At 34.2% G+C, this 12,983-nt stretch overlaps 2 protein-coding genes across 28 annotated transcripts in view; one reads left to right on the top strand and one right to left on the bottom strand.

Moving 5' to 3' along the window:
• FUBP1 (far upstream element binding protein 1) overlaps positions 1-6,934 on the top strand; it is a 32,459-nt gene extending 25,525 nt beyond the window's left edge. For 6 of the 17 annotated variants that reach the window (XM_031027192.2, XM_006732475.3, XM_006732471.3 and 3 more), the window contains 3 exons: positions 1,681-1,826; positions 4,400-4,446; positions 5,372-6,934. In XM_031027192.2, the coding sequence (XP_030883052.1) occupies positions 1,681-1,826; positions 4,400-4,446; positions 5,372-5,402 (224 nt within the window). In that variant the 3' untranslated portion in view covers positions 5,403-6,934. The other 11 variants (XM_031027190.2, XM_031027189.2, XM_031027194.2 and 8 more) reach the window with 6 other exon arrangements.
• Positions 6,935-6,940: 6 nt separating this feature from the next.
• The window catches only part of NEXN (nexilin F-actin binding protein), a 43,381-nt gene continuing 37,338 nt past the window's right edge, over positions 6,941-12,983 (bottom strand). For 8 of the 11 annotated variants that reach the window (XM_081817023.1, XM_081817014.1, XM_081817016.1 and 5 more), the window contains 4 exons: positions 10,784-11,005; positions 8,548-8,733; positions 7,945-8,305; positions 6,941-7,854 (listed from right to left, as the gene is read on the bottom strand). In XM_081817023.1, coding sequence (XP_081673149.1) covers positions 7,841-7,854; positions 7,945-8,305; positions 8,548-8,733; positions 10,784-11,005 — 783 coding nt within the window. In that variant the 3' untranslated portion in view covers positions 6,941-7,840. Of the gene's footprint in view, positions 8,306-8,547; positions 8,734-10,783; positions 11,006-12,983 lie in introns of all 11 variants that reach the window. The other 3 variants (XM_081817015.1, XM_081817020.1, XM_081817021.1) reach the window with 2 other exon arrangements.

Genomic DNA, 12,983 nt, shown 5'->3' with positions numbered 1-12,983 from the left:
AGATTTGCTTGAATTGTGTCTCATAGGATAAAATGTTAAACTCACTTCCTCTTTGAAGATGATTAGGGCTCGCAAAAATAAGAGAATTTTGTTTATATTACATGGGATTTCTTTGCTGTTGCCTATATTTATAGAAGGGGGGGTTTTCCTGGATTTTTAAAGTTACTCATAAATGTTAAAATTTTATTCACTGAATTGCTTCTGTTCTTCAGCCAGTTTTGTGATGCTGATAGACACTAATTTCTGCAACTATATAAAGTTACCTTGTTGACAACATCCAACAAACATAAAAACAGCTTTCTCTGTGTCTGTGCTTCAGTATTTTTTGTCTAGCCATACTTCATCAGGTCAAGTAATTATAAGCTAAATAAAATTCTCAAAGGAGCTAAATAAGAAAATACGCATTCTTTCTCCCCTTTTTTTTTTCAAAAATTATATACCTTCGGAAAATTAGAAAATAGTACAGCAAACACCCATATTTGTATTTTCTACTCAAATTCAACACTTTTTAAAAGCTTACCATATGTACTTTGTGTCTGTGCGTGTGTACATATATATTGTGCCTTGAGCCTTTACAAAGTTGCAGACTTTTAAATTATTTCAGTAATATTATCAACATACCATATTTAAATTTCCTTCGTTGTCAGAAAAGTGCTTTTGTAGCTGTGTGTGAGTTTTGTTAAGTTGGTTTTAATCCAGAGCCAATTTTAGTTTTGTGCATTGTATTTAGGTTGTTAGGTCTCTTTAGTCATTCAGGAGTTACACTGCCTAGAAAAATAGCTGCTTATGAAAGCTGTTGAGTTTTGTGTTTCATTGGTCTTGTTGCTTTGAACCTCTCAGTAATTGTTCTTTATGTCTTTTGTTCAGCTTACTTTTAATATAATTTTGTTGTGATTTGAATACATTGTATTGAAACTTTTAACATCTTACTAAAAAGTATCTTGAAGATTAGTCTTTGTACACACAGTTTGTAGGTTACTAATCAGGAAACAAAAATCTTGACCAGATCTTAATTAAGTCTTTAAAAGCTTTCAGGTGTTTTTTGTTTGTTTCTCAAAAATGTTCTTTTTCTCCATCAAGGATTTACATTTTATTTAAAATCTGTAGTGTAACATCCAAATGAATAAGACAAAAAATAATGGTCTCCCCCATCCCTGTGCCCAACATCAGTACCAGGGTACCATAGATTGCTTACTTGAAGTACTTTCCAAACTCATTTTGGAACATATTTATAAATTTTGTATTGAATCAAGATACCTAAATTTTCTCCTTTCCTAGTTAAAACTGTCACGGTTTCGATTTTGCTTTTTCTTAATAGTGATACTCTCGAACTAAAAGTTACTAATATTAATAAGGCAAAAAGAAACAGCGTTCTGATTTTTTTTAATTACAAGAGTAGTTTTCTAATGAATATTTAAAATAGGACACTAATGAATATATAAAATAAAACAGGAGCAATTCTGACCCTCTGTGCTTGTCTTTATAACCTGTACTTACAGTGGATATAATTTTGTATTAAAATTTAGGGGGTTTTTTTTAGGTCAACAAGGGCAGACACAAGATTATTCAAAAGCTTGGGAGGAATATTACAAGAAGCAAGGTATTGTTTTTATTAGAAATGAGATTCTTTTGGGCTTTTAATTGTGGTTACAGCAACAAAGTTGTTCTGTTTTCTCAAAGGTCAAGCAGTTCCTGCTCCTACTGGTGCTCCACCAGGTGGTCAGCCAGATTATAGTGCAGCCTGGGCCGAGTACTATAGACAACAAGCAGCCTACTATGCCCAGACAAGTCCCCAGGGAATGCCACAGCATCCTCCAGCACCTCAGGTATACGAAACTTGCTAATGTGTTGATTTCTATTCCAATCATGTTTTCTGCATGTTTACTGTTTTGTCTGGGATTATGTTTGCCTTTTTAATTTTTATCTGGCATAGCATAACTAAATGAAGTACTGTGGTGTATTGTTTGGGTTTTTTTGTTTGTTTTTTATAAATGCTTTCTGGCATCTGAGTGCTGAATATTTCTACAATGCCTTTGATTTTAAAAATAAATTTTTTTCCCCCAGGGATTTGCAAATCATGCAAGAAGCCACCACCATTTATATTAACCAGTTTTTCTTTCTTAAAGGATTCACTCCTGAGTTAGCTCCATTTAAAGGATTTTCTTTAACTTTTTGTGTATTTCTTATGTATCTCTTCTGCACAGGGCCAATAATAAGAAGTGGACAATACAGTATTTGCTTCATTGTGTGGGGGAAAAAAACCTTTGTTAAATATATGGATGCAGACGACTTGATGAAGATCTTAATTTGTTTTTGGTTTAAAATAGTGTTTTTTTTTTTTTTTTGAAAATGTACAAAATATCTATCACTACTGATAGGAGGTTAATATTTCTGTGTAGAAATGAAAATTGGTTTGTTTTTAGTATTTAGTGTAGATGTACACATTCCAGCAAATGTATTTGCAACTATTATGTGGTCAATGCTTTGTGATATAAATGTACTTTTTCAATGTATACTTTCACTTTTAAAATGCCTGTTTTGTGCTTTACAATAAATGATATGAAACCTCCTGTGTCGGTAAGTTGGATATGTGGGTATTTAAAGGATTCATAATTTCTTAGCAATGATAAATTAAGATACATATACACAAATATAAGCTTTCCCCATGAAATATTAATTGAGTTTTTAAACACTGGCATGTTTTTTCCCCCTTGCAGTATAGTAGTAGATTGGAGGATCTTTTCCATTTATTGTATTTGGCTGTTTCAGCACAAGTAATCCTGATATCTTCATTTTTTTTTCCTTCTGTTTGATTAAAACCTGCATGTGTGTACAGTGATCTTTTGGCATACTTCCATTGCATTAACAGTGAAATTTCCTTTTATACATGACCACTGTTTCAGATCTGTACTGCTGCTATAACAGTTAACCTTTCTGTTCTTAATTTAATAATTACTTGATTTCCAAGACTATTTCAGCATAACTAATTTTTAAACAGTTTTCGGATAGTGAATATGAGTAGTTGATTAAGAAGTTTTTTCATGTAAAGAAACTTTCAATGTATACAATATTAGTGTGTTTCTTTTTAAATTTAGGGTAGAAAAGTGAATAGTATGCAAAAAGTATAGCTACAGTGCATCTGCCATTGAAACATTATTGGGGTATGGAAATGTTCAAGCTTTTTTTTTTTTTTTTTCTTTTTGCAGTATAGATAAGCTTTGTTCTGTAAATGCACAAGTCCAATCATTGAATCAACTTAATTTTTTATGTACTTGAAATCACTTTATTACTCTATAACACTCATGCTGAAGTTCTGATACTTTGTTGAAATCCATTGTTTACTCTTTGCATATTTGTTGGCTCTTTGCATATTAATATATTAGACTACATGCAAATACAGTCTGTCTTGCCATTGTCTGTTGAAGTGCAGGTTTGATCCAGCCAGTATAGAACTAGCTCTGTAGGGGTGAGGAGGACTGTGCTGTGTATCATCCTTGATTGTGTTCCTTCAAGGAGCATTGCACTGTAAGTACATCAGAATGACAAATTGATGAACTGCAACAGTATCTTTTTGTCAATGTTCCACATAATGTAAATGCCATACTTTGTGTGAATATTATGTTGGAATACAGTGCTGATATCTTGGAAAACCATAACTGCTTCTTAATTTAACATAGAATAATACATAGGTCTGTATTTTTTTTTTAAGTGAGCTTAATGGGTAAGTATTTTTGATATGCTTTAGCTATAGCTAAAGAAAACTGATCATTAAAATTGAATAGTATTACTCATTGGTGCTCCTAAAATATATTGTTTTTCAATGTACAATATGCATATCTTCTATATTAATATGAAAGACTTGAAATGTATCAGACAGAAGTGGTTTTCAGTTTGCGAATATTAAGCAATGTAGCAGTTTAACACCATTTCATAAATATATATTAGTTCTTTCATTGGTGGGGAGCACCAGTTGTTCTGAATATACTATTAAGGGAGATGTACAAGGACATAAATGTTGAGATTACTTACAGGGTAGAAAATAGCAGTTCAGTTCATTATAGATATTTTGAAATGTTTTTGATTGTTTTATAGAACGTGGAGTGACTTCCCTTGCCCTTATTTAGATATGGGTATATAGTTCTAGTTTCAAGTTTAGTAAGGAGTTAGTTATGTGTTATCTTTAAGAGTAGGGTTATTGACATGAACAATTTCAGTATTTTGCATGATACTGTTTTATAGATGACCTTTTAGGAAAGTGGTGCATTTATTAATTAAACTGAAGAAATAGTTCAGTTGGATTCAGTATCATAACTCACAAATTGGAGGCTGTTGATTTTGATTCATTTAAGGTTTAAAATCTTTATTAATTGCAAACAGTGCAATTATTTATACTTCACAGTGCCTTCCCAGACCTTCCACCTTAGGTTCTGCTGCAAAAAGCAACAGGTAAGCACAACCTAAGGACATATATAAATAAATATTTCAGTACATTAATGTTGTCCCTGTGAGGTTTTTGTGGTTGTGTAATTCAAAAGCAATCTGCTACTGCTTCCCCACAATGTATTTTGTTATTTATGCTACCATTTCAGTGGAAAGTCTGTAAGTTGTTCAAACAACTGTTTACATTTCTGGGTAATGGTTTTTGTTTTTTTGTTTTTTGGGTTTTTTGGTTTTTTTTTTTATGAAAACGAAAAAAATGATGAGTAGATTGCTGCTGTAATTGAACTACATCCAAACTTTTTGTGATCTTTTCCCAACTATAGAGGGATTGTTAAAATTAAAAAAGGGCAATTACAGTTTTCTAGATTTAGGAAATCACTTGGTTAGAAACTTCAACAGCCTTCACAATCTTTTTATGATTGACAGGACATTTTCTTTGCCCTCCAAAGCTTGGAATCTTTATTTTTTTCTTATTCTTGAAGTATAATAATTCAGTAAGGACATTATTGGTCAGAGTTTTATTATGATTTTTTTTTTTAGACAATTCAGTTTTCATAATCTTTATATACACTGAAAAAGGAAAAAATTATAAGGAATACTGGCAGTATGTTTTTGATAAGGCATGTGCATCAGTGAAATGTTAACTGTATAGCAAATAACCTTTCATAATCTGTATAGCAACCAGTATTTTTCTGATTTATAATACTTTAATAACTGACGCTGCATTTATTTTTTGCCAGTTTAAAATGTTTGTGTTCTTATAGATGATTTTAACTGGTACATATTTTGAGTTAAGATGAATGTATTAAAGCAGCATCATATCAGTTTTGTTTATTCAGTTTCTAAAATGTGCTGATCCTTTTAAAAACTCCTGCTTATCTCTACAACAAAGAAAAATATTCAAAAATACTGCCTTCATTTTCACACACAGTGCTGAAGATGCTGCAAGCACCAAATCATAGCTCATAAAATCAGGTCCTGAGATAGTTACCCATAAAGAGGAATCCTTTGAGTGTATGCCATTGGTGAGCCGATGAGCATGGACCATAGAAGGGCTCAATGTAGAAGGTAAAATTGGCAAATCATAATTGAGAAATATGAAATGTATTCCCATACATAATATGGTATAGGGTGTAATGTACCTGCTTTTGATCACTTTTCATTTTAAAGTGCTATTCGCTTGATCTTGAATGTTCCATGAACTGTTAAATTTTGTAAGTTATATAGTTACTGCACCACATTTATGTGTGTGTATGTATTGTTTTAATAGTCAATGATAGGTATGTTAAGACTGATAATACAAAGGAGCTCTTTGAACCTTAAGAGCCTGTCAAGTTTTGGTTAGTTGTAGTTTGCATTTTTATAAAATATAGATGAATGCTAATAGATATTGGGGCATTGTTTCTATCTCGAGTTTTTTTTATTCATTACCATAAGCCTTCACTGATACTGCATTTTTTTAAATGGCGCTAATCTTAACCTTGAAATAAATGGAAAGCAGAAAAGGTGAGCCAGTTGACTTGAATGCAATGGATGTTAGGAGTGGTAGAAACAATGTTTAGATTGAAATTGAACTGATTTATTTTATTTAGCACTTAAAAAACTTGACAATGTGTTTCATTTTTTAATGATATTTTAGAGTGGTGTTATGTAGAATTCTTATGGTTTGATGTTTCTTTTAGAAATGAAAAGTATACTTTTATTTTTAACTAATGAAAATGGTTTTAATACTAAAACTAATGATTTGATACTAGTTGTTTATAAACATTATAAAATATTTCCTTAGACAAATACCTTGGTAGTTAATTCATAAGGGTGGGTTTGGGTAGGAGTGGCAGAGTACCTTAAGAGGGAAATAGGAATATATGCAGAAGTGATAACATTTGTTTGAATACTCTGCCAGGAGAACCAGCTCTATCTGCAAACATCTGTTGTCTAGAATAAGGATGTAGAAATGATCAATGAGGATGTCTTTTTATTTTCTGAAAATTCTGCCTCATTTTAAAATTATTTTAACAATACTAAAGATAATTTTGACTCTGAAAATAACCTTATTTTTTGTTTAGTCACTTGAGTTTTCTTGCCACAGTATAAATTTCTGAGGGATTTTTTAAATTGGTGCTTTTAAGAAGCAAATCCCGAGGTTTTATTTTCTTCAATGATAGCCCTATAGAAACTCTTAAATGTATTTGCGCATATATATATATATATTTTTTCTTATGCATGCTCGATGCATTTTCGTCCTGAGAAAAGTGTTCTCTACAGAAACTACCCGTGTGTAAAAAGAAGATTGGCTTAAAATGGCTACTGTGATGGGAACAGTGTCTTAGGGAGATGCAGCTTGGACTTGAGGTAAATTGAATACTTTACAAACTGTGGTTTAGAGTTTGCTTTAATGACATTGTATGTAAAAGGGCACATGATTGCTGTAATTTTGTATTGATTATGGTTTCCTCAATAAAAAAAATAAATGTACATTGATCAATATTATAAAGGAGTGTTTTTCTTTTCTAAAATATTGACTTTATTTTTTAATACAGAAGTTACTTTACTGAGTTTACATTGTAAAATACAGTTGTCTTCCAGAAAACTAAAATACAAAACAAGTTGGTACTAGAACATGGTAGTTAATTATTTACAAACTTGAAGACCAGATTTTAAAATTGAATATTGTGCCTTTTTTTTTTTCTTAGATCTTGAAATCGTTCATTATGTTGAAAGTGTTTTCTCCTGCATAAACTACTGATACAAAGTTTTCTCACTAAACAATTTGTTCAAGTTAGGTCACAACATAAATTGACTTTATAAGCTTGAATATATATTACACACATTTGAAAAGTACATGTTAATATTTATTCTCAACATTCAGAACTCTATAGGCAGTGGTTTCCATTAAGTTTTCTCTGGCAGTTGTTTCTTTAAAGTCCTCCTTTTGTTCTCCATGCTTCCCCTTTCCCTTGAAAGGAATGGTACCCCTTCCCCCTCTCTGCTTCAGAAAGACTTTGAAACTACAAGGAAAATGATGTATTAAGGAAAACTCAAATTGATAGGTTCCAAATTAAGTCTCTACTATCTTGGACTAATTTTCGGTGAAAATAGCTCATAAATGACATTCTTTCATGCAAAATAATGTATTTTAATAATTGAGTAAATTTTCCATTTTACCCCATTAGATACACCTTAACTTCTGCATAATATGGCGATGAATCTGGTGATCATTTGGAAAGGAAGAAGTTATTCCTTAGATGAGCTTGTGTTTTGAAGACTATTATGAAAAGGAATAGAAAGTCAACATAGTGGCACTTCTGGTTTCCATTTTGGCCCCGCCACAGAAAACATGGGTGTAGTAAGAAAGTCGGGGGGGGCAGGGAGAGAAAGTTCCAGGGAGAGGGGAGGGGAGCTAGTAGTCGTCAGCTAAAAAAGAGAAGAAGAAAAGTGATTTTTTTTTTAAAGGAAAAAAATTTAAATAGAATAAAAGTTCTAGATTAAGTGATTAATTCTTACTTTCAATTGTAAGAATACAGGTACTAGCTGCAGAGCCTTTGTTGTTGACTGCTTTACACATATACTCTCCTTCATCTTCTGGGAAAGTTTCTGGTAAATAAAGGCAGTAAGTTTCTCCTCTTTCAATATATTGGTAGTCTTCTCCATCCTGCAGTATTTCTCCTTCAAACCACCATGTAATTTCCGGTTTGGGTTCTCCTGTTACTTTAACAGTAAATCTAACTGGCTCACTGTCTACAACCGATGTGTTTTTTAGAGGCTTCTTGAACCACGGAGCTCCTGATCTCGTTTGCTCGTCATCTTCAATAGTGGAGCCATTCATGATGCTACCACCCTCTTCTTCCTCCTCCTCTTCTCTTTTCTATATTAAATATAAATAAGCACATTCAAGTTGGTGTTTAAAGTAGCATTTTCAGGACAACGGTTTAGCAAAAGAATTTCCTGAGTGAATGGGTTTTTGCTTCCCAAAGAACATGTAAATATGCCTACTACAATGTGTACTTTATAAAACATTACACTGACCTGAAAGCTATTAAAAAATTATTTTTAATCCCTCAGTGTTTTAAGAGCATATTTGAAAAATAGAGTATGTAAGCCTGCTACCTTTTGTAGTGCTGCATCAATTTCCTTTTGTTCAAACTGCATCCGTAGTAACTTTTGCTCTTCAATTCTTCTTTGTTCTTCTTCTTCTCTTGCCTTAGCCATTTGTTCAAATCTAGCTTTCATGTTCACTTTATGAGTAAATGGGGCCTCACTTTTTTTTGCAGGTTTGACATCAACATCTTCTTCCTTTATGAAAATGGGCCAAGAATAAGAATTACTTGTTTTCTAGAAACCAACAAGAACTAAAGCATTAATAGTTATGAAGTTGTCATTTATAGGCACAAAATAATGACTCATGTTTGGTTTACATATTTGTGCTATACTCAGATGTGGAGATTTTCACTATCCCTTAATTTGTGAAAAATGAAAGTTTTATTTGAGTAACAGTCTCCTGACAATTAGAACCCTTTTCTCCCAGTGTAAAGGTTATACAATATCACTGGAGTCCCAGTGTATTTATTTGCTTAACCAACTCTGTGCTGGCTGATAGAACTAACAGAAAAGGGTGGGGATGTTACACATTTTAACAACTATTAAAATACTCCCTTGTCACAAGATTGTCCATCACTCTTCACCCTCCTATGTAATACAGAAAAAATGCAATTTCTGTTACTTCCCACTTCATGATTTCCTTCCTCACCCTTCTTCGCTAATAACTGTCTTTGAGATGAATTTCACCCAACAAAATATATTGATGGTCAAATGGCATATGAGTGTGTGCAGGTAGAGTAAGTGGAAAGACAACTGCAAGAGGCATTGGCTGGAAGTTGGGGAAATCACTGAGTTGAAGTAGGTGGTTAGTCATCTACTTAGGGTAAGAGCTGGAAACCATGGAAATAAGCAATAATCTAAGTGCAGAGTTTAAACTATTAAAACAACGAGTCTGTAAAACAATTTGGTGATAATGAGGTCACTGGTGGCTTTTGAGGGAGGTTTTAGTAGAACGGGTTATAGGTACAGTTGATTCAGGGTTTCTAAAGTACCTTAGGTATAGTTTCTAAACTAAGACTTTTAATGGATCTGTCTGAAAGTCTCACCATTTATATTTCACAGTACTAAGAAATTGCTTCAGGATACCACATCCAACTGAAGGAAATTCTGAAACAAGCTCTAAAATAATTGCCTATGTAAGAAAAATAGGTGCATGCATGTTTTGCATCAGTTTCTTCATTCTGTCTTCTAACAGTCTCTGAAGGCCTGCCCAATTTCCCACACCTGCTTTATTAGTTGATTATTTGATGAAAATTCATTGTTAGAAGAACATAAGTTAAATGCTGTTAAGTATTATAAAATGGCAATTCTGGCAGAAAAAATTCTCCAGATCATATTTAAAGCAATATTCATAACTAGACCTTAGGTTGGAAGGAACATTATGGGTCATCTAGTAATTGCCTTTTTAATATTTGGAGGTACTTCAAATTCATGTCCTCTGAATTCTAATTTAGGCTCTGTCACTGAATTATTGGCATGACTTTGAGCAGATCATTAAGCTTTACTGGCGTCATCCTTAAGTATGAATAATCTCTGGAGTTTATTTTAACCCATATGTACACTGGTTCTAATGATTCAAACTAAAATTTGTGCCATAAATATATTTTTTGAAGATTTTATTTATTGTCAACACAAGCAGGGGGAGCAGCCAGGGAGAGAGAAACAGGCTCCCCACTTGAGCAGGAAGCCTGATGTGGGACTCAATCCCAGGACCCTGGGATCATGACCTGAGCTTAAGGCAGGTGCTTAACCAACTGAGCCACCCAGGCGTCCTGTGCCATAAATATTTTTAAACTATTTTTTCCAGAGTGATGTTCACGATAGGCTATTTAATTCTAATAAAAGCCATTTCTGAAACAATGCTAGACTGAGGCAACCTTTCAAAGTCTCTTAAGATCTTAATGTGCTGGGCGCCTGGGTGGCTCAGTCGTTAAGCGTCTGCCTTCGGCTCAGGTCATGATCCCAGGGTCCTGGGATCGAGTCCCACATCGGGCTTCTTGCTCGGCAGGAAGCCTGCTTCTCCCTCTCCCACTCCCCCTGCTTGTGTTCCTCCTCTCGCTATCTCTCTCTCTGTCAAATAAATAAATAAAAATCTTTAAAAAAAAAAAAAAGATCTTAATGTGCTTTTGCTATTTAGTTCCCGGGTTGTTATATATACCTATGATTAAGTACCATATTTCAAAGTCAATGTTACATTTCTAAGTTCATCATAATTACTATACTGTAACTATTAAACACAGTATACCTCATGAAAGTTTTCTGCTTCTCGCTCTTTAATTTCAAGGTCAATTGCTCTCCTCCTTGCTCGTTCTTCTTCTATTTTTTTCTGTATTTCTTTTTCAGACAATTGTCCAATCTTTTCAAACTTGCTTTTTAGATTTTTGGCTTGAATAGAGCCACTTCTTTTCAATTTGATTAATTCTTCATATTCCCTACTCAATTCGAAGGTTTCATGTTCTTCCTCTTCCTTCAAAAAAAAATTTTTTTTATATATTAAATACTAGAAAATTAGTTTGTACAATAAACCATCCAAAAGGTGTTCATTTCTTACTTGAAGCCAAAAATAAAGCTTAAATAACCTCTTCCCTAAATACAATTACTAAATTTACTGATTAAAAGTAATGCTACAAATTTAAGACTTTAGATAACATCTTATTTAAAATATTTCATTATGGGATATGGCTCAAAACTTCATTTAATATTTCATTATAACCTCCTAAAACTAAAATATGCATATCAAGATTATGGGGCGCCTGGGTGGCTCAGTCGTTAAGCGTCTGCCTTCGGCTCAGGTCATGATCCCAGGGTCCTGGGACTGAGCCTCGCATCAGGCTCCCTGCTCAGCAGAAGGCTGCTTCTTTTCCCGCTCCCCCTGCTTGTGTTCCTCTTGCTGTGTCTCTCTCTGTCAAATAAATAAAATCTTTATACATACTAGGAACCATAGGAAAATCCATGTTTAGGGGAAGATGAACTATAATTGTAAGAACAGTGGGCTGGGAGTCAGATACAAGTTCTAGTTCTGACTTTGATACCGTGTGGCCTTTTGCCTTGTCACTTAGCCCCCTGGACATGATTTTTTTATCTCTATACAGAGCCAGAGTATCCTAAAGTTCCTCCTGTCTTTGTTTTGATGATAGTCTAATAAATACCACTTTTTTTTTTTCAAGATTTTATTTATTTGACAGAGACACAGCAAGAGAGGGAATACAAGCAGGGGGAGTGGGAGAGGGCTTCCCGCCGAGCAGCGAGCCCTATGTGGGGCTCCATCCCAGGATCCCGGGATCATGACCTGAGCCGAAGGCAGACGCCCAACGACTGAGCCACCCAGGTGCCCCTGATTATCACTCAATACTCAAGTTAACTGAATGAACTCTTTCTACAATACAGCCTGGCAAAATCCCTACATTTGATATGTATCACTTCTAGTCTCAATTTTATATCCTGCCAAGAAAGAGAAGAGTCTACCAAAATTGGGCTCCAATTCTTTAAACCGTTTTATCTTAAATACTTTTTATTCTGGTTTCCCTTGGCTTTTCACAGTTTATTACTAGTTCTTTGTATACTTCTTACACTAAACCCTAATCTCACTATATGAAATGTTAAAAAAAAAAATGCAGTTATTCTTGGTATACTTTTCCTGGAGAAGACCTAGATTCTAGGTGTGGGGAGGGGTTAGTAGGGAAGGGGAATGAAGGTGCGGAGGGGTGGGGTCACAGTGGACGATACAACATGAGGGTTAATTTCTTGGTTCAACCAAAGGGGAAAAAAGAGAACTTATTTATACTACCTTCACTTTTTAGTCTATGTGGGTGAAAACAGACAACTCCTAAAATAACAGAAACCTAACAAGTTTGTTATGTACCTTCTATCATTGGTTCCCAAATCATTCTGGTCAAAATTAATGATTGAACTAATTTACAAGTTTTCCTAGGCAATTCATTTTCATCATCCTTTATAAAATAAATGCTATTACATTTTTAAAATAAGGCTAGACCTTGGAATATTTTCCTACAGCATATTCATGATATTACTACCTATATATTTATATAGTATTTATAGTCTCTCAATTGTCTGGGGCAAGGAAGTAAATATCCCCACAGGTCCATTGCCCCAGCCCATGACAAAAGAGGCAACTTCTAGAGATTGCAACCTCTGCATAGGATCCCATTCGGTTCCTAGATCAGGAGTTGGCAAAAAGTCCCCACCAAGTTGCCTGCCAAACATGCCACATCACTGCCAGTTAGAATCTGGGACAACAACTGCTCGTTTCACCCCAAGTCACCGGGCTGTGTGCTGATCCCTGACCCTGTTCATGTTGCTGCCAAGAGCTACTACCCCCCATCAGAGGTCGAGGGTGACAGTGGAATGCTGGCCCCCTTTTTCTATCTCCCCTCTTCTGCTTACACAACTGGCCATCCAGATGGAGGGTGGCAGCTGTGGGAAAG

Source organism: Leptonychotes weddellii, chromosome 4 (genome assembly GCF_054177405.1).
Source record: "Leptonychotes weddellii isolate Sample4059 chromosome 4, ASM5417740v2, whole genome shotgun sequence".
NCBI lineage: Eukaryota > Metazoa > Chordata > Mammalia > Carnivora > Phocidae > Leptonychotes > Leptonychotes weddellii.
Note: the sequence above shows the minus strand (reverse complement) of the source record. Positions and strands in the feature narration are given on the sequence as shown.